At 42.1% G+C, this 24,512-nt stretch overlaps 1 protein-coding gene across 1 annotated transcript in view; it reads right to left on the bottom strand.

The window, feature by feature from the left end:
- Window positions 1-6,400, bottom strand: part of LOC147447943 (uncharacterized) — a 43,765-nt gene extending 37,365 nt beyond the window's left edge. The window contains exons 1-8 of the mRNA XM_086523840.1: window positions 6,062-6,400; window positions 5,396-5,945; window positions 5,132-5,305; window positions 4,952-5,017; window positions 3,428-3,450; window positions 3,355-3,363; window positions 3,202-3,243; window positions 1,966-2,038 (exon numbers count right to left, since the gene is read on the bottom strand). Of these exons, the coding sequence (XP_086379966.1) occupies window positions 1,979-2,038; window positions 3,202-3,243; window positions 3,355-3,363; window positions 3,428-3,450; window positions 4,952-5,017; window positions 5,132-5,305; window positions 5,396-5,945; window positions 6,062-6,253 (1,116 nt within the window). The 5' untranslated portion in view covers window positions 6,254-6,400 and the 3' untranslated portion in view covers window positions 1,966-1,978. The remainder of the gene's footprint in view (window positions 1-1,965; window positions 2,039-3,201; window positions 3,244-3,354; window positions 3,364-3,427; window positions 3,451-4,951; window positions 5,018-5,131; window positions 5,306-5,395; window positions 5,946-6,061) is intronic.
- Window positions 6,401-24,512: the final 18,112 nt, after the last annotated feature.

Below are 24,512 nucleotides of genomic sequence, written 5' to 3'. Positions count from 1 at the left end.
CTTCATGCTCTTTCGAAGCAGAGGTTGAAGGCCTGCTTCAAATTTCTGCAACTTTTCCTCGTCGAAAATCTTCATGAAAGGCGTGACTTTCAGAAGAACCGACCAATATTTATCAACATTAGCCATGACTTCTTTATGTTCCTTCTCAGCCAACCAGTCCATTCCTCCGGATGTCCTTCTCGAAGTCGAGCAGAATAAATTGTTCATAGAATTCAGATTTGAATTGAGTCCACATTCTAGCTTGTGTACCTTCCAGAATCTTGGCTAACCACCAGTTGCTTGCTATCTCCTTGAGATACATCCCAACATCAGGCAACTTGGATTTTTCGTTAAAGTTTCCGTTGGCAAAAGAAATTCAAACTGTCTGCTAAAGGACAGTGCCTTGGAAATGTCTCTCCGTCTTGTGTAACTATCAAACTTGACATCCTTGTCATCAAATTTGAAAACCCACATCTTGTGGTGATGCTTGCAGTTATCCTTCTTGAACTTGGCCTTCTCTTTAGTTTTATGAAGTGGAAGTAGTAGTATAATCATGAGAGAATGACGGAGAAGAGATAGAGACGTCCTTGCTTTGATTCAGCAAAGAGAGTTCTTTTCTTGACCCTTGCTCTTGGAAGGCCGTTTGTTCCGATCCGGAGATCCCTTGTGCGAGTCGGCATCTCTTTCCGCGTTTTCCTCATGTGGGTTGTTATCCTAACACCCATCGGCATCTACTCCTTGTGGCTTCTTGATTCCGTCATGGACAGCCTGCAACGTAAGAAGCTGCTGCAATTCTGTGAGTTGAACTTGTGCTTGCTAAAGTTTGTCTTCAATGGTTCTCTCATGGCTCGTCATAATTCTTCCCGTTCCTTCCCAGGATCGTCCTCCTTTGTAGAAAAAGAGAGGCAACCCATCTTTGATACCACTGTCACAAACGGCAGCAATCGACAAGCTAAAAATTAAACTATTAACCAAAATAGACGAGGGAGAAGATCAACACAATACTGGGGACGAGAAGATGGGCCATTCCCCCCCTTTAAAGAGAATCTTTATTAAAGAGAATCTTTGTACAAGCAGAAGAACTGAAGAAACCACTCCGTTCTAAATCTTAGATTTGATGGTTGATTTCTTCCCGTGCGGGAAATTCTGAGAGGCAAGCTCTCAATTCGTGCGTTTTACGAAAATCGTCCTCAAAGTTAAAGCTTTGGGTTTCTAGGGTTAAGGTTCAGTTCTTCGGTTTTTGTTGTCCACGTGGTCATTTCTTTTCCAGTTGCACATGCCATGCCATCACTTTGTGACATTGCGTATATAAGTTCTTTCCTACCTACTTTTTATAAATGTCATATCAAAGTCGCTTAGTAATAAATGACTTAAGTGACTAATCATATGTCTATATGTTAAAGTGACTATATTGTGCAAGTGAGGCTTTTTAAGAGAGACCTAGAATGACCTGGTCTCTTCAGAAAGCTATTTTAGATTGGGCTAAGAGTTAGTTAAGTCAGTTTAGACGGGCAAACTCCAGACAACGTTTCAGACAAGGACACCAATATTGAAATGGAAATGGAAATAGTAAATGAAATGGAAATGACAAATAAACTGGAACTGCAACTCAAACAGGATTATATTCAGATCAATACAACTGGGATAGAGTACACTATTAGCCAAAGGATTGCTATGAACTTATCGACAAAAGAGTACAAGAGCACATTGAACTCCAAGACACTAGACTCAAGAGCGCAGTACAATAGCGTATCAATCCCCAAATGATCCCTACGTGATCCTCGTCAATTGAAGTAATAGCCCCTACTTATAGGTGCCGACGGACTGGGTCTTTGATTGATTGTCTACTGTGCAGTTACCGCAATAACTAGCTCGGTGATTACCAGCTCAACCGCCAGTCTGAATTCCTGTCTGGGAACTGTTCCCACTATCTACAAGACCATACAGAGAACTTGCGCCAGTTGTTAGACAAACACAAGGACATACCTGTTTTCATCGGTCATTTGGCATTGCTCTCGCCAATCGTACCACATTCGAGCAATATAGGCTGGTTGGTAACCTTCGAGAAACATGTGGAATTATTATTTTTAGCTCCAAAGCATGTTTACCCATCATATTTACATTTTTTATGGCTTCCAAAAAATATCTTTGAAACAGCGCAAGCCAATTACCACATATAGGCAGTGAACTGCCTGCATCAAAACTTGCCATGCAAGACGAGTGCTCCATCATGATGCATTCGGCTTATTCACATTCTAAAAGCATAATTAATTATAAGCATATCGAAAACAAAAGAACACACCGCATTGCATCCAAGGCCACAGGATAGCAACCGCTTCAACACATCACACTATACACACTAGAGCATCCACTCCTAAAAATGAGTTGAAACTTTTGATTCACATTATGTACATGCCACCACACGATAGCGCGATGACAAGAGTCCCACTCTTGCAGAGGTTTGACGAGGGATTCGTGTACAATGACCTCCAAACATGATGGAAAAAATACGTCAAGAAGCAGATACAAGATATCCAAGGGAAAAAAATGTTATTAGTTTAAAAACAAACCAGCCATGGGAAAATCCTTTGAAACTATACAAGAAAAGTAATGATGTAATCAATGACCAAATGGTGAGGAATCCACTGGCTACTTGGCTCCTCTAGCTGTAGCCAATGAGCAAATTTGTACAACGGTCTCACCTAGCCGTTGTGCTTTCTTCCTCTGTCCTTCTCCCTTCTCTTGGCCCACGGGAGGTGAGCGCTCTCTTCCACCGGACGGAGAAAGGTGAAGGACTCCCCCTTGGTATCGAGGACCGCAGATACCAGAATGAAGGGGGAGAAAAACAATGGGTAGCTTTTTATACTGGCATAACCAGCAAGCAATTCCTCCACATCAATTTGAGGTCAAATAAACATGCGTCGTGCCCACTGTGATGTGTTACCTCGTGATCCACCATCCCATACAACCAACTTCGATCTAATTTCTTTGTAGTGGTGGTGAGCCGGCAAAAGTCACCCACCCATCCAATTTATGCTTGCACAAATGTTGCTAATATTCTTTGCTTTAATAACTTCATTTTAAGGTTTCATCCTTCCATATCCATTGATGATTGATAAAGGACTCATGCTGTTGAAAGGTTCTGAGCATGTGTGCAAATAAGATCGAGAAAAACTGAAAGTTTTGTCAAGAAAAGTTCTAGAAGAGAGGGACTGAACTTACTACACTTGCAGCATCCCTCTGCCAGCCCCGACATTCCAAAATCTGTCATTAACACAATAAAACTCAACTAAATGACGCAAACCAAAAACCTGAGATTTGAGCATACCACAACATTCAAATTCCAAAACTTCCAGTGTGAAGAGGGAAACATACTTTCCAAAACTAGAAAATGCATTGCCACTCAATTTCTGCCGCAGCCACAAAAAGGGCAATGGCAATGGCATACCATCTCAAAATACCTTCGAAAATCTGACAGAGAAGTTGTAGCCCCGGATCAGAAATTCATAAGTGATGTCACACATAAAATTATTGATCAACAAAGCTATTATCATGTAAAAAGTGTATCAATGATCATCATGTGAGAGCCCAATGAGCTGTAATGTCTTTCAGAATGCAATCAAATGTGCTTCTTAACCAAAAATGACACAACAGTCCACAAATGTCTGAATAAACTTATGTAGACAGTTGATAATGAAGAGGTGCGCCCTTAAGCAGGTCACTTACATCATTGCCTGTTTTGAAAGCATGGATGCTGTAGACGTGATAAACGTAAAGACATCTGATCTGATCCTGAACCCGTCTCAGGTTTTGTCCAGTAGGCACTATCTCATTGAATTACCTTGGTCCTACATTGACATCAAACGGCCCATTGGAACGGGAGGGGATCCGGGGACGCCACCCGATTGCCTTCCTCTTGTCAGTATGTAGTAACATGGCAGTGTATGGGGACGGAAGGTAACTTTTGCCATGAGGTTGGACGCTCAAAAAACATGAGCTTTCTACCAGCTAAAAGGTGTCCGCTAGCTAAAGGTAAACAGGTATATAGCTCCACTCCAACAAACATCCACTTGCATATGCTGTCTCTGTATTTCGACTCTAAGTGACAAGGTCTTGAGCTTCATACTCCTTAAAAGTCACTAGTCATGGGCTGAAGGAAATCAGTATCTTAATTACGTAGCCCCAAAATGTGTGAAACTGTCAGAGCATAAATAGGGTTTTGACCACACTCAAAAGGCAATCTCAACCAATTAGAGCAGCTGCAAATGAGACACAATTAGAGCAATCAGAGAAACAGCAAACCAGGCACACTTTGAGCAACAGCAAATGAGACATGGTTTGAGATGAAATGCAATCTCAACCAATTAGAGCAACATCATGAAAGCAATCTCCACCGGTTAGAGCATTAGCATGAGAGCAGAGACGAACCTAAATACGCATCCCTCCCTTGTACTCATTCCTTGCACCAATCCCTTTCAACCACACACACACCCCTCTTTGCTTACTGCCAGGCATGGTGTTGTCCAAACCATATTCGTGGAGAGAAACATGTTGTTCAACTACTCGCAACAAGACTTCCTATATTCCAACCACAACGAAAATAACATCAAAACAGTTGGTTGCAAAAACCTAATACAAAATCTTCTATTCCACGAGAACTGTTTGACAAAAGGGCATCAGGACATTTGACAAAACATGTCCATGAAACAGAGGTTCTACATCACTATTGTATCCTTTGCCACGAGCAAGAGGGCCTACATCACTATGGTATCCCAAAGATTTGCCTGCTGTAAAAGAGGCCTATGCTTCATAAGATAATTCTCAACACCTGATTTCACAGAAGACGCTTCATTTGAAAGTAAAAGACTTAGATGGGGTCCTAAAACAGCAGCATATGATAAGGCAAAGAAAGGATGATGAATGGAGAGAAAGTGGTTGAAGGTTTTTTTTGCCGAAGCTCCCACATGCACACCTTCCAAAAGTTTTGGATTTCGGAGGTTCAATACAGCTCCTCCCGACATTCCACCCCAAGAAGATCCTAAAGAAAAACAATTAAAGCAAAGAAAAAACAGTAATTAGAGCATATCTACAGTACATTATAAAAATATCACGAAATAGAAAAAAAATCAAGAGATACTACTAAGAAACGTACCATTGTCTTTAATCAATCGATGATCAGCTCCAACAAGATGAACTTCAGCCGGAGCAATGCTGAACACTGATTCCATTAACACAAATTTGCGAATGTCACCTAAAGCTTTCTTTACTTGAGCATCATTCATACCGGAACCATGGTATTGTTTGAACTTGTCAAAGGTGACAACACCTATACATACACATGAAGTGAAGTCAAATCTCAAAACAACAAGCTCTCTTTGAAAAACACTCTTACTTATGTAAAAACAAAAACACTCACCGGGATATCCAAGCCTTACAACAAGATCGAGTGGTTGAAGTAAGTCTCCATGGGGCCAAGCTACTTTAGCATTCACCCAATCCTTGTTGGAGCTATCACAAGAAAAGAAGAGAAAACTTGGATAGCCTCGTTTCATCGCTCTGTCAACTTTGCTTCTTTTTGAACCAACCTTCGATGTTGAAGATGAGAAGTCCTGGCTGTTGAATAAGCCCACAAAGTCACGGTCACCCCTCTTCAACACATCAATGGAGAGAGAAAATGCTGAGATGTTGTAGTTGGGAAGCTGCAGCACTTCTGGATTGACTGTGCACTGAGCATAGCCATTGCCTCCTTCTAAATTATGAAGTGCAGTCACCCAAAAGGTTCGATACTTTCCATTCTGAGTTAAAAAGGGAGAACATAAGAGAGTGGCACTCCCAACGTAAGCCTTCCCATCATTGCCTCGAATTCTGAGCCTGCCTCCTCCTAAGTCCTCAAAAGATGCAAGTTTATTAAAGAACTCTGACTCTGCTGGAGGAGAACTACCAGATGAGCGTCCCCAAATAGGGTCCTGAGAGACTTTTCTAGAGTAATGATAGGGGAATATTCTTTTATATCGACATGAACCTAAGGTAACATCTCTATAATCAATGGAAGCTAAAGTTTCTTCATAGTCGGGTCGTCAACAGCAACTCCATCTTCTATGGCTATCCCCTCTTCAAGCCTCCTCTCTTCTTCGTCGTCTGTCCATGGAGCACTATCATCGTCCCCTGAGCTTGTAGACATGCAAAGATCAGACTGAAACCCACTAAGCGCCATTGAGCTTTTCTCCTCAACCTCTTGGTTTTCGGAGCAAGCTTTCAACTGCCACGGCTTCATTTTTCTCACACAGACTTGTAATTCAAAGGAAGGAGAGAGGGAGAGAGGACGCTTTCACTACTAAAGAAGAAATCGCGCCCCTTTGTACACAATCTCGGGAGAACCACACAGAGAGAGAGAGAAGCAGAGGCTTTCACTGTCTGTTGTACAGAGTATAATAAATAAAACTTCATTCAAAATTTTCAACGATTTGCTTTTCTTCTTGCTTTGGTTTTCTTTTCTCTTGTCATTGTCAAGTTTTTGTTTCCATAAGATTAAAGAAGGTTAAAGACATTAAGAAAATCACATTCTAAAGGTGTAAAGAGTGATGTCCCTATGGGGTTGCAGCGCTAACATTAGCCTTGTTGGCAATGTTGGCAATGTCTGCTTGTAGGTAGTGATATAGGCATGGTGCCTACCAAATTGTGTACACATTTTTTAGACGTTTTTTTATGCTTTTTATGCCTTGTTTTAAGCTTTCTAATAAAAATAGCGCATCTTTTTGCCTCGCATTGAAAAAGGTCCTCATTGGCAATTCAGTGAGTTGTCTTCCTATAACCATGGGGCATTCCTGCATTAAAAAAGGTCCTCACCGACAGTTAAGTTAGCTGACTTCCTGTATTCCTCTTCACCATGGTCTCTAAAGATCAACCCCGATGTATCAAGCTCACAAACATCAGTTCAGTGCTTTGACAACGCTCCATGGGCAACAAATTAGATAAAACTACTCTATGGTGGTATGGTGGCTTACTAGCCAGTTTCAGCTTTTCACCCCACCATGGTATGAGGCCTTGCCATGTAGTTATCATGTGCAATGATAATTGCACGACAACACCTCAAGAATCGAGCGTGTTGTAAAAGCCCTACAAATAATAAGGCTAGTTTTAGCACCAAGTTTGCATTGGTATTCATATAACTATTCTGATTAGTAATATTTAGTGGCAAAGGAGTAGCCTCACTAGCTTAAGGGAATATACCAAAGCTGTAGAGATTTTGATCGTGCACGCTCCCACTAGAAAATCAGAAGCCTCCCTTGCTTTTTGATTGGTTAGTGTTATCAAGGTGCTCTTGATATAAGGAAAAAAATAGGCATTGGTAGCTTTAATACGTTTTAATAGCATGTCTCCTTGATTGTGTGACCATCAGACAAACTAGACATTCTTAATCTCCAAAAATTTTATTGATGGTGGTGAATGAGAACCAGCTAGAGACGAATTGCCTACATTGCAATCAAATAGGTCTTAGCTTTATTTCTTTTTAGAAGACTCGTTTCAACAAGGAATCGCACTCTCAGGTAGCCCAATGATCCCGAGGTATACGTTTAGCACGTTGTTCACCATGATCTACAATGGGAGGGAATGTTTGATAGACTTCATGAATGACTATATATGAAGTTTGATAACTTTGCACAGGGACACTTGAGGGTTTGGGTCTGAAAATCTTTGGAACCTTATGCCTAATAGCTTGAATTTTGTCACATAGGAGTTGAATTAGTGTAACAATAATCCTACATGAAGGTGAAAGATAAATTCTAGACATGGGTACTCTCGCAAGTATTTTGAGCTTGCTTCAAGCCTACCAAATATATTGATGAGAGAAGAGGCTTTGTGTCTAAATTAGGCGTCCAGAAAGCGAGATATCCCTCAATCAAAATCCATGCAAGCCAAGAAGACAAGGAAAGTAGATCATACTTAATGTCGAGAAGGAGAGCCCAATAGTACTCGGAGTGCTAATAAAACATGATTTTCACACATCCCGTAATCTTTTTTCATGTGATTGATGACAAGATCACTAACAAGGCAAGAAGGGTTATGGTAGAAGGGTCTTGCACTAAAGAGTTGTTGTCTTTTGCAAATTGCTTCGAACACAAGCCATAGAAGCACTTGGATGATGGTATATGTATTCTTTTGATTTGGCCCTTTTTTATAGGAATCTTCAGTAAGCAAGCTAAGAACATATGAAGTAACAACATAAAGCAAAGGAGGGTGAGCATAGTCACAATATAACACTTGGGGTTCCTGGAGATACTGACTACTCGATGATCATCGAGTGATCATTGCCGTTAAAATCCTTCATGGCAAGAAAAAGTGGCGCCCCTTGCATGTCCCGAGTTTGGTCCCACGGCCTCATACAATCAACACAACAACCAAGCTATCACACGATTTGTGATAACAAGCAAGCTTGTAACACATTTAGTTAAAGTTGTTCAAACATTAATCACATTATGATTACACTGTGATCACGATAAGTTTCAGTGATCCCAGTGTTGATTCGAGGTTCTAGAGTACCCCCATGGTTCACTCCATGATTACATCCCAGGGGATGTTGGAAATAGGGTTGCAAGGAAACACACACAATCTAGAGAAGACGAAGAAGCTCAAGGAACACAGCAAAGAGTAGTATTACTTAGTGTGCAATGGAAAGATAAGTTAGCCCTAGAGTGATGTGTGTATATACAATGCACGGGGGAGAAACCTCCTAGTGAGGGAAAAATGCCTCGACGGTCCTAAGTGTGTTCACACACACCACTACCACATATGTATGGTGACAAATCCCCCCTAGGAGTGATGCGATGAACGAGAGCTGGCACATAGAGTATAGGGAAGTGCTATGCTCTAAGGACACGACCAGTCCACCAAGGGGAGTAAGCCTAAAGCTTTGCGGAAAGCTTCGAACTTCTCACGAGACAGTGCCTTTGCGAAAAGATCTGCAAGCCAAGCGGTTTGGCTAGAGCATTACTGAAGTGCATCGGATAAAAACAACGACGCGCGGATAGAGTGGGGGACATAGGCGAAAACTTTTTGTTTATTAACCACATCGCTCCTTGGACATCAAGAGTTGTGTGGTGGCTTGGTTTGCATCTGTGCCTCATATGTGCCAGCTCTAGAGTTCGCGTCCCACACATGTTAGGCGGGGTTTTGCTCTGTGTGTGTGCTGATCTGAGGAGGTGGAGGCAGAATCCGCAAAGATTTCACCTAATGAAGATGAATGGAGCAAATACCGTATGTACCAACGATTTAAAGAAATTCCTATTAATAGGAATCTTGAGCGATTCCTCGGCAAGGACAGTATGCGTGCAAGACGATGATGAGCTGTGATGGTAGTAGCAAGTCGATGAGCAGTGAGCAGACAAGGCACGAAGCCAAGCAAGAAGATGAGCAAGCAATGGTAGAGCAGGGGCCGATGACCGCAACGATTGAGCTATAAACGGTTTCTTTTATTTTTAAAGGGTCTTGGATCACATATCATAACAGCTTCAGTGGGATGGTGTAACATTTAATGGCCTAGTAACTTGTGTGTAGCGGAAAATAGCATGAACATAGTGAGCATTTCATTAGAATAGATTCCTAATGAGAATAATAAGAGTGCTTGGGTGGAGAGAGCGACAAAAAAGCATAACACCTAGTTAGATAGCATGAACAATACTTCAAAAGGGAGAGAAATTAAGCTATTGACAACAGTTGAGGACCGGATTTGCATGGAGCCGGTCCCCCCTCCAAAAGGCTTTGTGTTATGGTTTCTCCCATCAAGAGAGACATTTTACAATACAATTCTTTGTGTTCCTTCAATACTAGCTAGTACAATGAAGATGGAAACTTCAAGCACAAAGCAAAACACTTATTAAACACAACATCAATTCCCTCACGGCCTCGGACCCTAGACCTCACACACCTTCAAAGATGGTGAAGCTAGCGGGGTATGAGAGTAGATTGAGAGGAAGAAGGAGTAGTCTTACGAGAAAGATGTACATCTCCTCACATAATCACTCATATTAGCATAGCTTAGCTTAGTAATTAGCATGGTAGAGGCGATGAGCATGCATTGAAGCTTGGCTCTTGGTTGGATTTGCATCACAAAGCCAAGAGTTGTTGGTGTAGGCCTCCCTTCTCACAAGCTTGGAGTAGGTGATAACCTTTCCATTAAAGCTTGAGAAGGAGAGAGAGAGAGAGTCTTCTTACTCCACATGGAATAGTGTAAGTGTGTATGCAATAATGCCTTGAGAAAATCAGCCCCCCTCCCTCTCTTGGTCGACCCCTCTTACTATTTGCTCATCCTGACACCCCATTGGACTATGCCAGGCTTAGCTAATGAAATTTCAAGAGCATAAGTAATAGCCTTCTGACATGTGTCCCCCTTTCTCCTTTTGTGAGAGCTTTAGGTAATTAATTAATGCAACTAAACTCTCATTGGACCCCTTTGCCTGGAATCAAGCAAGCCATTGGGCTGCTGAATGCTCATTGGAGCCCTTGGGAGACTATCCAATAGTCTTCTAGAGAGCTTAATTCTTATTGGTTCTTTTATTAAGTGTTTGTAAATTAATTAAATTAGATTTACTCTAGCCTAATCCTCATTGGTCCACCTCCATGGCCATCCAATAGGATTTGAGTACACCTTGTGGGCATCTGGGCTAGGGAGCTGACATGTGTCCCTCATTCCCTTTGTGTAAAGGAAGCTTGTGTGTGTGTGTGTGTGAGAGAGAGAGAGAGAGAGAGAGAGAGAGAGAGAGTTTCTCTCTCATCCCCTACTTCCAGGGCTCGCCCCCTCCTATGTAGGAGCCATGAAGACTTTTTGGTACACACACAAAGCATCCAATTTTCCTACTATGTTTGACCTTTGGACACAACCTTTGAATTTTGGAACCTTAGCATTTTGGAAGTCTTGATGGGCTGAACCTTAGGGTGTTTTAAGCCCATTGTTGCACCTTGCTCTTTTGCAGATGGCCCCCCTTTGGATCCCTATTTTCCCTCCTTTGGATCCCTATTGTGGTCGGTCTGCCAGTTTAACCAATATTCTAGCTTTTTCTCCCCTAGCACTTCCCCATATTAAATGATCAATTTAACATGAGAAAATCATTTAGGAGAACTAGATATTAATTATTATGACATATGGTTAGTGCAAAGTTCACTTTACGATGGTGCACGTCGTGTGCTCGATTCTTGCATACAATTGAAGTTTTGCTCAAGCTTGCAAGAGAACGAGGCAGAAGAGGAATCTACAAACAAGCGGATGAGTATGAACGAGTAAGTGTGCCAAAGTCATGGCACATCAATAAAAAGCTCATTAGGTATGCCATCAAAACTGTAGATTTCACTTGCTTGAGGCTACCAATAATCTCCCTAATCTCCCCTCAGCACTATCTAACACACGGGGTCAAAATGAAGCCAAGGCAGTGGGATCAAGTCAAAATGAATCCAAGGCAGTGGGATCAACGCCGAAGAAGTGCGGACACGAAACTAGAGACGCGCACAAACGTCGAATGCGAAAAAAAAACAAGGACTGCAAAGTGAGCACGAACAAAAAAAAAGTAGACAAGGGCATGAGGGGGGGTAAATAGTGACGAGCTTTATAATAATGTGAATTCACTTGGGTGTGAACAAGTTGCATGCACTTGTGTGGTTAGCTCATCGGACTACGTTCGTCGAGATATCCGCATGCTTTAACTTGGACCGTTGATCCCACCGCTTGGAGGCCATTAAGACCTCGTGTCAAATAGTGTCAAGGCTACTCTCCTCGTGAATAGGAAGTTGGTCGGATATATCTAATATCGCGTTAAATGATAAGGGATAAATCTCTATTACATAATATGAGTCATGTACTTATCACGTTGCATTGTTCCATATTGAATATCACTAGTTTTTTTGCCATCCCAAAGGGCTAAGGTCATAGTGGTGTGTTCCCTTTTTTATAGTGAAAAAAAGAGAGAATAGTTTTTATTTATTTTTTAATTGATAAAAGTAATTTAAGGGGCACTCATTGTGATAAACACTCACTTAAAAAATTGATGATATTTTAGGTGAGCTCGAGAGTCGAGAGCCATGGAGTGACTTCTCTTTTTACTTGTTTCAAAAATCCAAACTCCCAAGATACCCCCGATATTTGTCATAAATTCCCGTAATGCTCTTCAAATTTTCCAAAATTCCCAAAATTTCTCCAAAAAGAGACAGATGCTGCGTGGGGCGAATACAGGGATATGGAGAGAGGGCACGGGGGTGTCGTTCTTTTTCTCTGTGTGCACCATTAGTTTGGTGAGGAGAGTAGGCAGCGGGGGAGGTGTAGGTGTCTCTCTCTCCATTTCGTTACCCTACAAGGCTCTCTCTCTCTCTCTCTCTCTCTCTCTCTCTCTCTCTCTCTCTTAGCATCAAAAAGTAATCGATGTGTGTGCTCAATGGAATGGCTGATGGTGGTGGTCTCAGCTGCGAGCGCAACAAGAGAGGAGATATTTGTGTGTGTGTGTATGTGTGTGTGTGGAATTCTCTTCCTCTCTCTTTCGCTTCCCAGGTCGGCATGGGAGACTCTACGAGAAAGAAGTCATGGACGCCATGCGTTGCAGCAATCCTAACCCCTCTCTCTCTCTCTCTCTCTCTCTCTCTCTCTCTCTCTCTCAATTCAGAGATCCTTAGGCTCTCTCTCTCCTCTCTCCCTCCCTCCTATTTGTGTGCATCTGCACAATCTCTCTATCCTTTATCGCTCCAAGGTGGAAGCTAGAGGTGATGGTGATATGAGGTTGTGTGTACAATACCAAGGGGTAGGAGCATCAGCAGGTCCAACCCCAGTAGGGCGTGTGCATGTTTATGATATTGCCACATATAGTCATTCACTCTTTTTGGCGTCGATGAAGTAAGGTGTCCATATCTTTTACTTGCACTTTCCCTCCTATTTCCGTAGACTCAAGTCTTGCTCAAGATTAAAGAGATTAAGAAAACCACATTCTAAAGGTATTAGAGTGGCGTTCAAACGGGGGTTATTGCGCTAAACTTAGCATTGTTATTATTAGGACTTTTTCAAAACTCAAACCCAATTTTCAAACCAAAATTGGCACGACCTACTCGAAGCATGCACTTTTTCAGTCTTGCATTAAAAAGGGCCCAACCATCTTCTTATAACTATGGACATTAAATTTTTGAAAAGGGTGCTCACCGACAATAAAGTTAGTTGTCTTCCTATATTCATGCACTAGTAAAATGGCGCCGCCTTCGATAGCGGCATGGCCCCTCTCACCCTCAAACCCCTCCCTCTTGACAAATTTCATAAAAGTAGATTAAGAAAAATTCTCTCTCTCTCTCTCTCTCTATTTTCGTCTACCTATCTCTCTCTCTATCTCTATAAAAAAATTGGTTATCTCAATTTAATGTAATATTTAGTGTCAGTGATCACTCATACCCAACACAGCCCTATCTATTCTAGTAGTTCTTCTCTCTTCATTTTATTTTACTCTTTGTATCCCTCCTCTTCATTTACGCTACCCTATGTTATGTACCCAGACATGGTATCAGATTCACCAGTCTGTAACGGTTTGGTCTCAATATACATCATTTTGGCCTTTTGAAGATGTTAATATATCATGTCTCTCTCTCTCTCTCTCTCTCTCTCTCTCTCTCTCACCCACCGTATCTATCCCTCTATCTCTTCTCTCTCCTACTTCTACCTTTCTCACGATCTCTTTTCCTCCTCCTCCTCTCTCTCTCTCTCTATTTCCATTCCCCCCCTCTCTCTATTTCTATATATATATATATCCCCCCTCTTCTTTGTATTTCCCTCTCATCACCTTTTTGTTCTCATTTGTCAAGATCTCCCCCCCACCATCTATATCTCCATTTCACCAGTTTGTAACATGTTGGTCCCATAGGTCATTTTTCCAACTACCCTAGTAGTTCTTCTACTTTCATTTAATTTTACTTTATTTTATGTACCTAGACATGGTATCAGATTCAACAGTTTGTAACGGTTTGGCCTCATAGGTCATTTTGGCCTTTTGAAGACGTTTATATATCATTTCATCTCTCTCTCTCTCTCTCTCTCTCTCTCTCTCTCGTGGAGTTCACAGAAGCTCTTCCTCTCCCTCTCTCTATCATCAATGGAAAGAGCCAATCCAAGCCGCATTCAAACTTAAAGTCTCTAAACCCATTTTAGCCATTAATTTGTTAAATAAATTTGGATGCAACCTTCAAACTTGAATCCTGATCTCTCTACTTCCCGGTTCCTCTCTATGCCTCTTTCTCTCAACTTCTCTCTCTATCTTTCTATATCTCTATTCCCCCCTCCCTTCTCTCTCTCTATCCTATACATCCCTTCCTACTTGCTTCGACCTAAATATCTCTTTTTTCCTATTTCTCTCCATCTCTCTCTTCTTCTCTATATTTTCCTCTCATTTCCCTTTTTCACTCTCGCTATCCCTATCTCTCTTTATTTATGTGCTTCTCTCTCCCTCCCTCTATCTCTCCATATCTCTCTTTATTTCCCTCTACCTAAATCTATCTTCATTTCTATCTTTCTCTATTCCTTATCTCTCTTTATTTCCCTCTACCTAAATCTCTCTTCATTTCTATATTCCTCTATCTCTCCATATCTACTCTATCTAACTCTTCTTTAACTATTTTCCTCTCTCTCTCTCTCTCTCTCTCTCTACCTCATCACTCTCTATTTCCTTTCACCTAAATATCTCTCTCTCTCTCTACCTCATCACTCTCTATTTCCTTTCACCTAAATATCTCTCTCTCTCTCAAACACACACACAGAGACACGCACATGCATGGATGTATATTTTTAATCTCACAAGTCAACCTATATAGTTTTTTGAAGAGGTTAACATTTTATTTCAATGCTCTTTCTCTCCCCACTACAACACTAAATGAAGATATCGACGCGCCTATATCGACGGCCATGCCTTTCCACGCGTATATCGACGACATTAGCGGGCGTCGCAATGTGCGTCGATATACGCGTGGAAAGGTTTTATTTTTCACGCGTATATCGACGCCAAAAAAATTGGGGGAAAAAAGCGAAATCCGCGCGCAAGGGCCATTTTCGTCTGCTCAGATCTTGGTCGAAACCTGCTGCGCAGGTATTATGTCCATCTCCACCCTCCCCAACCCCTCTCTCTTGCTCTCTCTCTCTCTCTCTACCTCTACATCGTGTGTGTGTGTGTGTGTGTGTGTGTGTGTAGGAAAGAGAGAGAGAGAGAGAGAGATAGAGAGAGAGAGCGGTGTGTGTGTGTAGGAAATAGAGAGAGAGAGAGGGGTGTGTGTGTGTAGGGGAGAGAGAGAGAGAGAGAGAGAGAGAGAGAGAGAGAGAGAGAAATGTGTGTGTGTAGGAAAGAGAGAGAGAGAGAGAGGGGTGTGTGTGTAGGAGAGAGAGAGAGAGAGAGAGAGAGAGAGAGAGAGAGAGAAATGTGTGTGTGTAGGAGAGAGAGAGAGAGAGAGAGAGAGAGAGAGAGAAATGTGTGTGTAGGAGAGAGAGAGAGAGAGAGAGAGAGGGGTGTGTGTGTAGGGGAGAGAGAGAGAGAGAGAGAGAGAGAGAGAGAGAGAGAAATGTGTGTGTGTAGAGAGAGAGAGAGAGAGAAATGTGTGTGTGTAGGAAAGAGAGAGAGAGAGAGAGGGGTGTGTGTGTAGGAGAGAGAGAGAGAGAGAGAGAGAGAGAGAGAGAGAGAAATGTGTGTGTGTAGAGAGAGAGAGAGAGAGAAATGTGTGTGTGTGTGTGTGTAGGTAATCAAAGAGAGAGAGAGAGAGAGAGAGAGAGAGAGAATTAATGTATGCTCAGGAAATTAAACTAAAGAAAAAAAAATTAAAGAGAGAAATGAAATGAAATGTTATATTAACGTCTTCGAAAGGCCAAAGTGACCTATGAGACATGAGACATGAGACAAGAAAGTTACAATGTGATGGATCTGATACAAAGTCAGAGTAAGAAGATCACAAAATAAAATATTATGGAATCCTAAACTGCTGGGTGTGGACTAAACGGCTAAACGAGCTAGTTGGGATAGGTAGATCTCCTTCATGGTCAGTACTCTGACCGGACGTTGTGCATGTCGAGCCAAAGTGACCTAGCTAGATCCTCTGATGCAGCCTCTGTCGATGTTGTGTAGTCCTCCGCAGTCGTGGGCGTCTAGATCTCCCTAGATCAGTCGCTCGTTCGATCATTAGAGAGATAGGGAAGTAGAGAGCGAGAGGGCGAGAGAGAGAGAGAGAGAGAGAGAGAGAGAGAGAGAGAGAGAGAGAGAGGAAATAGAGAGATAGAGAAAGAGAGTTATATATATATATATATATATATATATATATATATATATATAGAGAGAGAGAGAGAGAGAGAGAGAGAGAGAGAGAGAGAGAGAGAAAGAGAGAGATAGGGAAGTGGAGCTCCAGGAGTTATGGCAGAGAAATAGGAAAATAGAGAAATAGAGAGGGATAGGAAAATAGAGAAAGAGAGATAGCGAGAGCGAGATCGAGAGAGAGAGAGAAAGAGAGATAGCGAGAGCGAGATCGAGAGAGAAAGAACAAGAGATAGGGTACGTAGACAGAGAAGAAACTATGGAACTAAAAGAGGCAAAGGGGTTTTGTCAGCTACATGCATTGCTATGTACACCTGGGAGTGCACGTATGTGTCTACCCATATAGGATTTGACCAATAAAGACGAGATTTTGACACGGTGGTCCTGATCTCCGTACACCTCTGGACCGAGGTGTACGGAGGCAAGACTAGAGAATGCGAGGTAGTTTACATTGTGAGGAGTATATATATATATATATATATATATATATATATATATATATATATATATATATATATAAAAACAACATTCATAATCATTGTAGATGTCAACGTCATCAACTAACATGGAGGAAAAGATTGCATGCTCGTGCACGCTCTGCAAGTATCAAATCCTGCGCAAGTGTAGGATATGTAATGAGCATGTGCACAAGTACGGAGAATTTGTTAGAGAAACCGTACAGAATCTGCGATACGACTCCTACGGAATGGACATTGATTTCCGCGACATAGCACCTACATCTGAAAGAGAGAGAGAGAGAAAAAATATTATGCGTGAAGGTCCGACCAATATAGAGCCACGGATGGAAGCAGAAAAGGGCTTACAGGCAGAAGACGACGGCATGGAGGAGATGTTGGATGTCTTCTTCCAGACAAGCGAGGAGAACGTGAACGAAGCAGCACCAGAAGCCATGCGCCTATCTCTTGAAGACATGTTGAGAAAGTTGGCACGTCAACCAATCTATGAAGGCGCCAAAATATCTGTGCTTCGTACTTGTCTGGCGTTTTTGAATCTTCAGTCAGTGTACGGGTGGTCAAATGCAAGCGTCACTGCTTTGTTTAGGTACGTAATTTACAAAAGAGATTTACCGATTGCAACGGTGATGTGCTTGGAGAGCTTTAATTTTAATTTAATGTGGCTTAAATAGGTTATTGCGTGAGCAACTTCTCCCGGTTGGCAATGAAATGCCCCCCTCCAGGCCAGACGCAAAGCAACTTTTGACCTCAGTTGGCTTGGACTACAACAAGATTCATGCATGTCCAAATGATTGCATTCTTTTTCGCAATGAATTCGCAGATTGTCTGTCGTGTCCTAAGTGCGGAGCAATGCGCTACAAACAAGATGCAGTTGGCGAGACAGTGCCAGCTAAAGTGTTGCGGCATTTCCCTATTATTCCTAGGATAAAAAGCATGTTTCGTTGTGGTTCCATTGCAAAGTTGATGCGGTGGCATTCTACTAATAGATCCATGACGCAACATTTAGGGTGCCCGCTGATTCGAAGGCTTGGAGGCACATTGAAGATACCTGGCCACATTTTAAAAGTGAACCATGCAATTTGTGTTTGGGCATGGCAATGGATGGAGTCAATCCATTTGGCTTGAGAAGCTCGTCATGGAGCACTTGGCCTGTGTGCCTTATCAATTACAACCTCCCGCCGTGGCTTGCTATCAAGAAGGGTCATTTGATTTTAAGCTTGATTGTACCTGGTAAGTTCAAAGCAAAAAACATGGATGTTTATCTAGCTCCACTAGTTGACGAGCTCCAGGAGTTATGGCATGGGATCGACATAGCAGATGCGGTTGAACCAGTAGGACAACAACATGCAAGGATCCATGGACTTCTTATGTGGACTATGCATGATTGGCCAGTGTTGAGCCAGCAGAGGATCACACCCACATTTTTGCTCACACTCATCATTTTGTAACCATTGATTGTAATAAATGTCTTTCCGACATTAATTTTGATTTGAGCCATTCATTAAGTAACAGGACTCAATTGAGTTTCCAGCTTGTAATCCCGAAGTAATTTCACTTGCTGATGTAATTAGTTAGAGATGTTCTCACCTCCAAGGTTGAGGTATATAAGCCAAAGTTTTTGTAACCTAAGAGGAGATTATTAATCAAAGTGAGTTTTTGAGCGAGCGTCGTGACTGTGTCTGAGAGAGAGAGAGAGAGAGAGAGAGAGAGAGAGAGAGAGAGAGAGAGAGAGAGAGAGAGAGAGAGTCTTATCTACTTGCTACGCGAGCTACGGAGCTGTCATTGGAGAAGCGACACCGCCATTGTGTTAGCAACGGCGAGAGCTACGCACAGATACCAAGAGTACGCGCTATCGGCTTCTATGTGTGGTAAGTTCCTACGAGCTTCGGTGTGAGTTTTCTTCCAACTCGTGTGTCGGAATTGAGCGTGCAGCATATCTATAGAACCACAACGAGTAGAGCTACACATTAGTACCATCGGGGTCAAGTTTCGGTCACCTGTATATTTCGGCCTGTCTTCATACGCGTTTACCGCACGGAGTGGTTATAGGTTGAGTTTGCAGTTCAAGTCTTTAGGGTGTTGTTCTTACCTAGTGTATAGACTTCCCCTTGAGTTTGAGATCGATTCAATGATTCTAGATCTTGTTTCGTATAGCATTCGTTCGTAGTATGGATTTCAGTCACTTGCGTATTTTAGAACTTAGATTTGATTTCCTTAGTAGTGATTGTCATTAGAAGGTCGAGTAGGTGATTTGACACCCACCTAGTTGTTTCCATGCGCCTGCGGGTCAAGCTCCGTCCTCGTCTGACAAATTCTGTTGTTGGTTGAGTTCTCACTATTTAGCTTCCGCTAGCTGCGTAACCGCCTTAACATTCGGCGCCGCTGTCGGGGACGAGAGCCCTAAGTAGGTGACCTTAGACTAATCCTACGAGGTGAGTCGTATAAACTACTTTGTATACTTTAGTTAGAAAAGATCTAGGAGTGGTGGACTCCGAAGATCTCGAGAGATACTAGGAAGTGGGGTATTCCTGGGTCTTCCGTGTTGACAGTATTTTTAGTTTAGCTTAGATTTGTTTGTTGTTTTGTTGGTGTTGAGTAGTTGTTGATAGAAGAAGAATTTGCTAGTCCGTGAGTGGCAGTGGATCTCTTTAAAATCACAATTACCAAACCCATTTTATGATTAGGAATAGCTTAGGCAGGACTTCATTTGATCCTGATCTAGAGCTAGTAATCATTGGAGTATTTGCTTGATATGGTTGATTGTTGTTAACCCTCACGGCTCACGGACACCCCATCACCTACGACGGACGTGTATTATGTATTTGGTAAAGTCAGGTACGGGGCTTGTCGGACCAATAGGAAAAGGGTAAGAGTGATCGCCGATGAGAGGCGCACTCTAACTGGGACATTCAAGGGATTAGTTGGCTAAGCATGGGCGCCCAAGTGTGAATGGGGTGAGCTCATATAAAAGCCAACTAAACCTAAAATTCACTCATTCTCTCATTTGTGCAATAGAAGAGTGCTCCATCTCCATCTCCATCTTCTTCTTCTTCACCTCCTTGTGTGTGTGTGTGTGTATGTGAGAGAGAGAGAGAGGGAGAGTGTGTGTGCGATCGAGCATTACGAAGGCACGACGGCGGCGAAGTGGTTGAGAGCGGCACGACTGCAGCTTCTTCTTCATCGCGGCGAGAAATCCACCACGAAGGCGAGCGTAGAGCGGTGAGTGACACACCCTTTGCTCTCTTGAGCTTGCTAGTTTAGGCTTGTTGTGTGCTTTGAGCCATTTGTGGCTCGCACACGGTGTATCGGCAAGTCCTTTGCTTCGACGGTGCGGCAAGGAGCGCACATTTTTGGCGCCGCTGCCGGGGAAATGCCCTACACTAAGCTCGGTTAAGCACTTTACGCTTTCTTGTGGTGCAATTTCTATCATAGGAAAGGTATGGAATGAGTGTGTGTAGTTGTGTGGAGAAGGATTTGTGAAGAAGGAAGGTGTGTGGTTGTGTGGAGAAGGTTTTTTGTTACACTGTACTGTCTTTTTTGTTTTCTGTTAAAGAAGGAGTTACATTTTTTTGCAATGTACTGTTAGAATTAAGGTATTAGCTATGGAATGTTAGTTCTGTAAGGTTCAATGTTAGTTATGTAAGGTTAGTTTTGTAGATCTGTTAGCTACTGTAGTACTGTGTAAACAGTGTTAGAGTGTGTGTGGCAGTATCTCCATTAGCTATAAGTAGATAAGTTAGGTGTAGGTTAAGTGTGTGTGTGTGTGCGCGCGCGGCGGGGCCGCGGTGACTTTAAAAAAAACAAAAAAACAAAAAAAAAAATCAAAAATTTATTTTCGGGCTGGGGATCATTCCCCAAGCTCAAGCCCAAACCCAGACCTTAGTCCTCAATTTTAAAAAATAGTTTATACACCTTTTTATATTTAAAAACTATTTTTAGGATTTCGAGGGCTTCACGTAGCCAAATAGAGAGCTGTAAAGCACGGCACGTTCCTTTAGCTAAAACGCTCGTCTTGAGCTATTACACGCCATATTTTGTGGCTCGGTTACAAAAAATAACCAAAAATAACGAAAAACTTGGGTTATAAACAAGTATATAAAAAAAAAAAAAACTAAGTGAGCGGCCTTCACGGGCACTCACCAACGCGCTTAGAGTGTGGAAGTCATATGAACCTACGCTCTGGACAAGTGTTAGAGCACGAGCATATTGGTAGTGCCTACATGGGGAGCTAGAGGAACAACCTGGGTAACACCAGATGGGGAAGAGATACCACACATTGCACCAGTAAACATGTTAGGTGTAGCACATGTAACATCCGATGATAAGAAAGAGGCACACCTACCTGAGAGTGAAACCGATGATTCCTCAAAGGCTTCAGGCCAATACACATCAGAAACGGAATCTCAGGGAGAAATGGATTCAGAACCTAAGGAAACATCGAGTGAGCCAAGTATAGAAACTGAACACTCAAGGTCTAGTACGACCATCTATGGTAATTTATATGAGAGTGAAGAAGATACAAGCGAAGACCTATCAAGCGAGTCGAGTTCAAACATTTACCAAAATCAAAACCTTAACAAGATACAAAGGTCATATAAGAGACGACGATATCGAGCGAATGTGAGAGCTAGGATAAACAAGGAAAGATCTACTGCAGAATGGCTTAGCTATCTAGGGGCATGTGATACTCATCGAAAGCTAGTAGACAATTGGGGTGAACATCTCCAGAGTGTCATGTGGTGCAGCCCGCGACCCATTGACCTCACTCAATTGGAGGTTACAGAGCCGAAATTGAGTCGAACTATAAGAAGACGTCAAAACCGAGAGTTAGCACAACAACAAAAGGAGGCAGAACTAAAAGAAAGGTCTCCATCAGGACAAGAGCCTGCTGACTTACATACGGCTCCTGAACATTTTAAATCTTATACCACGGGGGAGCGAAAGGTTGTGTATGCCAAAGCCCAACAAATACCTACCAATGGAAGCAGTGGAGTCTATGATGGTCCAGCGGTAGTTAAAGAGATAGAATTAGCAGAACCAGGTGAGGAGTCTAAACCAGTCTTTATTGCTCAAGACCTTACCGAAACTGAAGAGGTTGTACTTAAGGATCTCCTCAAGGAATACAAGGATATCTTTGCTTGGACATATCATGACATGAAGGGCGTTCCACCTTCTGTGGTGCAACATACAATTCCCATGATCAACACTGCTAAACCTGTCCAGCAACGACCCTATCCAATGAATCCTAAGTACGCCAAAATTGTACAAGAGGAGATTGAAAAACTTATCCAATGTGGATTCATATACCCTATTGAGCACTCAGAATGGGTTTCTCCAATAGTCATTGTGCCAAAAAAGAATGGGAAACTAAGAGTGTGCGTGGACCTCAAGAAAGTTAATGCAGCTACTAGGAGAGATCATTATCCCTTGCCATATTCAGAACACGTGCTTGAAAGAGTTGCGGGCAAGGAAGCTTATAGCTTTTTAGATGGGTACTCTGGTTACAATCAAATCACAATTGCATTAGAGGACCAAGCTAAAACTGCTTTTATCACAGAGTTTGGAGTGTTTGCATTTCGTGTTATGGCTTTTGGCTTAACGAATGCACCTGCTACATTCCAACGATTAATAAACACTGCGTTTAAAGAATTTCTAAGGGAGTTTTGTGAAGCTTTCCTAGACGACCTTTGTGTTTATTCTTCTTGGGAGAAGCATTTGTTATATCGACGAAAAATATTTGAAAGGTGCAAATTTCATCGCATCTCATTGAACCCTTTCAAATGCCAATTTTGGGTTAAGCATGGAGTCATTCTAGGGCATATAATGTCCAAGAACGGGATATCCACAGATGAGAGTAAGATTAAAGCCATTGCCGATTTGCCACCACCTACGAACTATAAAGGAGTTCAAAGATTTATGGGCCATGTTGGTTATTATCGAAGATTTATTTTAAACTTTGCCGAGATAGCGCGTCCATTGTACAAGCTTCTTATCGAGTTTCACTGGACGGAAGAATGTCATCAATCTTATGAGTTATTAAAGAAGGCCCTAACAAGTGCTCCAATCCTGCGAACACCCGATTGGAATGTACCTTTTCATGTGCATATTGATGCATCAAATTTTGCTATTGGGTGTGTTCTAACTTAACCAGGAGAACATAAATTGGACTACCCTATTAGCGTTGTAAGTCGCCAATTAAATGATGCCGAGATGAACTACACTACTACAAAGCGCGAAGGTCTAGCTATGATTTATGCAGTAAAAAAATTTCGCTACTACCTTCTTGCTACCAAGTTTGTGTTTTATGTTGATCATCAAGCATTGCTATATTTGGTAAACAAGCCGTGTTCCACAGGTCGAATTACACGATGGTTGTTAATTTTTCTTTAGTTTGACTTCACCGTTGTTGTGAGGCCTGGGAGGAAACATGTCATGGCGGATCATTTATCTCGTATCCCTAATGGTGAAGCTCCTACGGGGGTTGATGATGAATTGCCTGATACTCCTTTGTTCATTGTTGAGACAATGCCTGAATGGAGTGAAAAGATTGTTAACTTCTTAGTTAATGGTTTTCCACCCAAGGAACTGCGAAAAGATATAGCTCGAAAATTAATCAAGGAATGCGAACCCTATTGCTTACTGGCTGGAACTCTCTATAAGAGAGGAAAAGATGATGTTCTTAGACGCTGTGCCCGCGAGGATGAGTATTTATATATTCTACAAGAGGCACACATGGGTGTAGCTGGTGGTCACTTTTTAGGAAACTTGACTGCCCGAAAGATCTTACAGTGAAGCTATTGGTGGCCCACTCTGTTTAAGGATGCATCACTTTTTGCAAAGGGATGTGATGAATGCCAACGCTTCAACAAGCCACAAAGAAGGGATAGGATGCCTCTACATCCCATCAAGGTAACCCAACCATTTGAAAAGTGGGGCTTAGGCTTTGTAGGACCGATTAGTCCGGCTGCACGTAACACGCAATCACGATATATCATTGTGGCTACCGACTATGTAACCAAATGGGCTGAAGCAAAAGCAACACGAAAGGCGGATGCAAAAACAACAGCTAAGTTCCTCTTTGAGAACGTTATCACACGTTTTGGATGCCCCTTTGAACTTGTGAGTGACAATGGAACTCATTTTATAAATGAAGTAATAAAAGAACTCACATCAAACTTCATGATATCTCACCACAAGTCTACACCCTATTATCCCCAAGCAAATGGCCAAGCTGAGAGTACCAACAAAACTCTCATCTCCATTTTGACAAAGACAGTTGAGGCTCATCGCACTGATTGGGACCTAAAGCTTACATCAGCTTTATGGGCTTATCGTACTGCGTATAAAGTTGCTATTAATTGCACACCGTTTAAGATGGTGTATGGCCAAGAAGCAGTTATGCCATGGGAGTTTGTCATTCCTAGTCTTCGAGTAGCTTCTCAAGAAGGTTGGGATGGTAACCCCTTAGTGGAGCGATTATATATCCTGGAAAGGCTAGATGAAGAGAGGCAATTAGCTGTGCGAAATGCTCTTGTGGAGAAGGATAGGAGAAAGAAGTGGTTTGATAGCCATTTAAAGGATAAAGACATCAAGGTTGGTGATAAAGTTCTTATGTACGGGGTACGTAATGAAAAGAACAAATTGAAATACGCTGGTAAGGGACCATATCGAGTGTGTGAAATTACCCCGCAAGGTACCATTCGTGTAGAGACTCTAGATGGAGTTGAAACCATTGGATTCCTTAATGGGAGTAAAT

Source organism: Adiantum capillus-veneris, chromosome 11 (genome assembly GCF_014529385.1).
Source record: "Adiantum capillus-veneris isolate H3 chromosome 11, ASM1452938v2, whole genome shotgun sequence".
NCBI lineage: Eukaryota > Viridiplantae > Streptophyta > Polypodiopsida > Polypodiales > Pteridaceae > Adiantum > Adiantum capillus-veneris.
The sequence above is the reverse complement of the archived record's forward strand: the minus strand, read 5'-3'. Positions and strand labels throughout refer to the sequence as shown.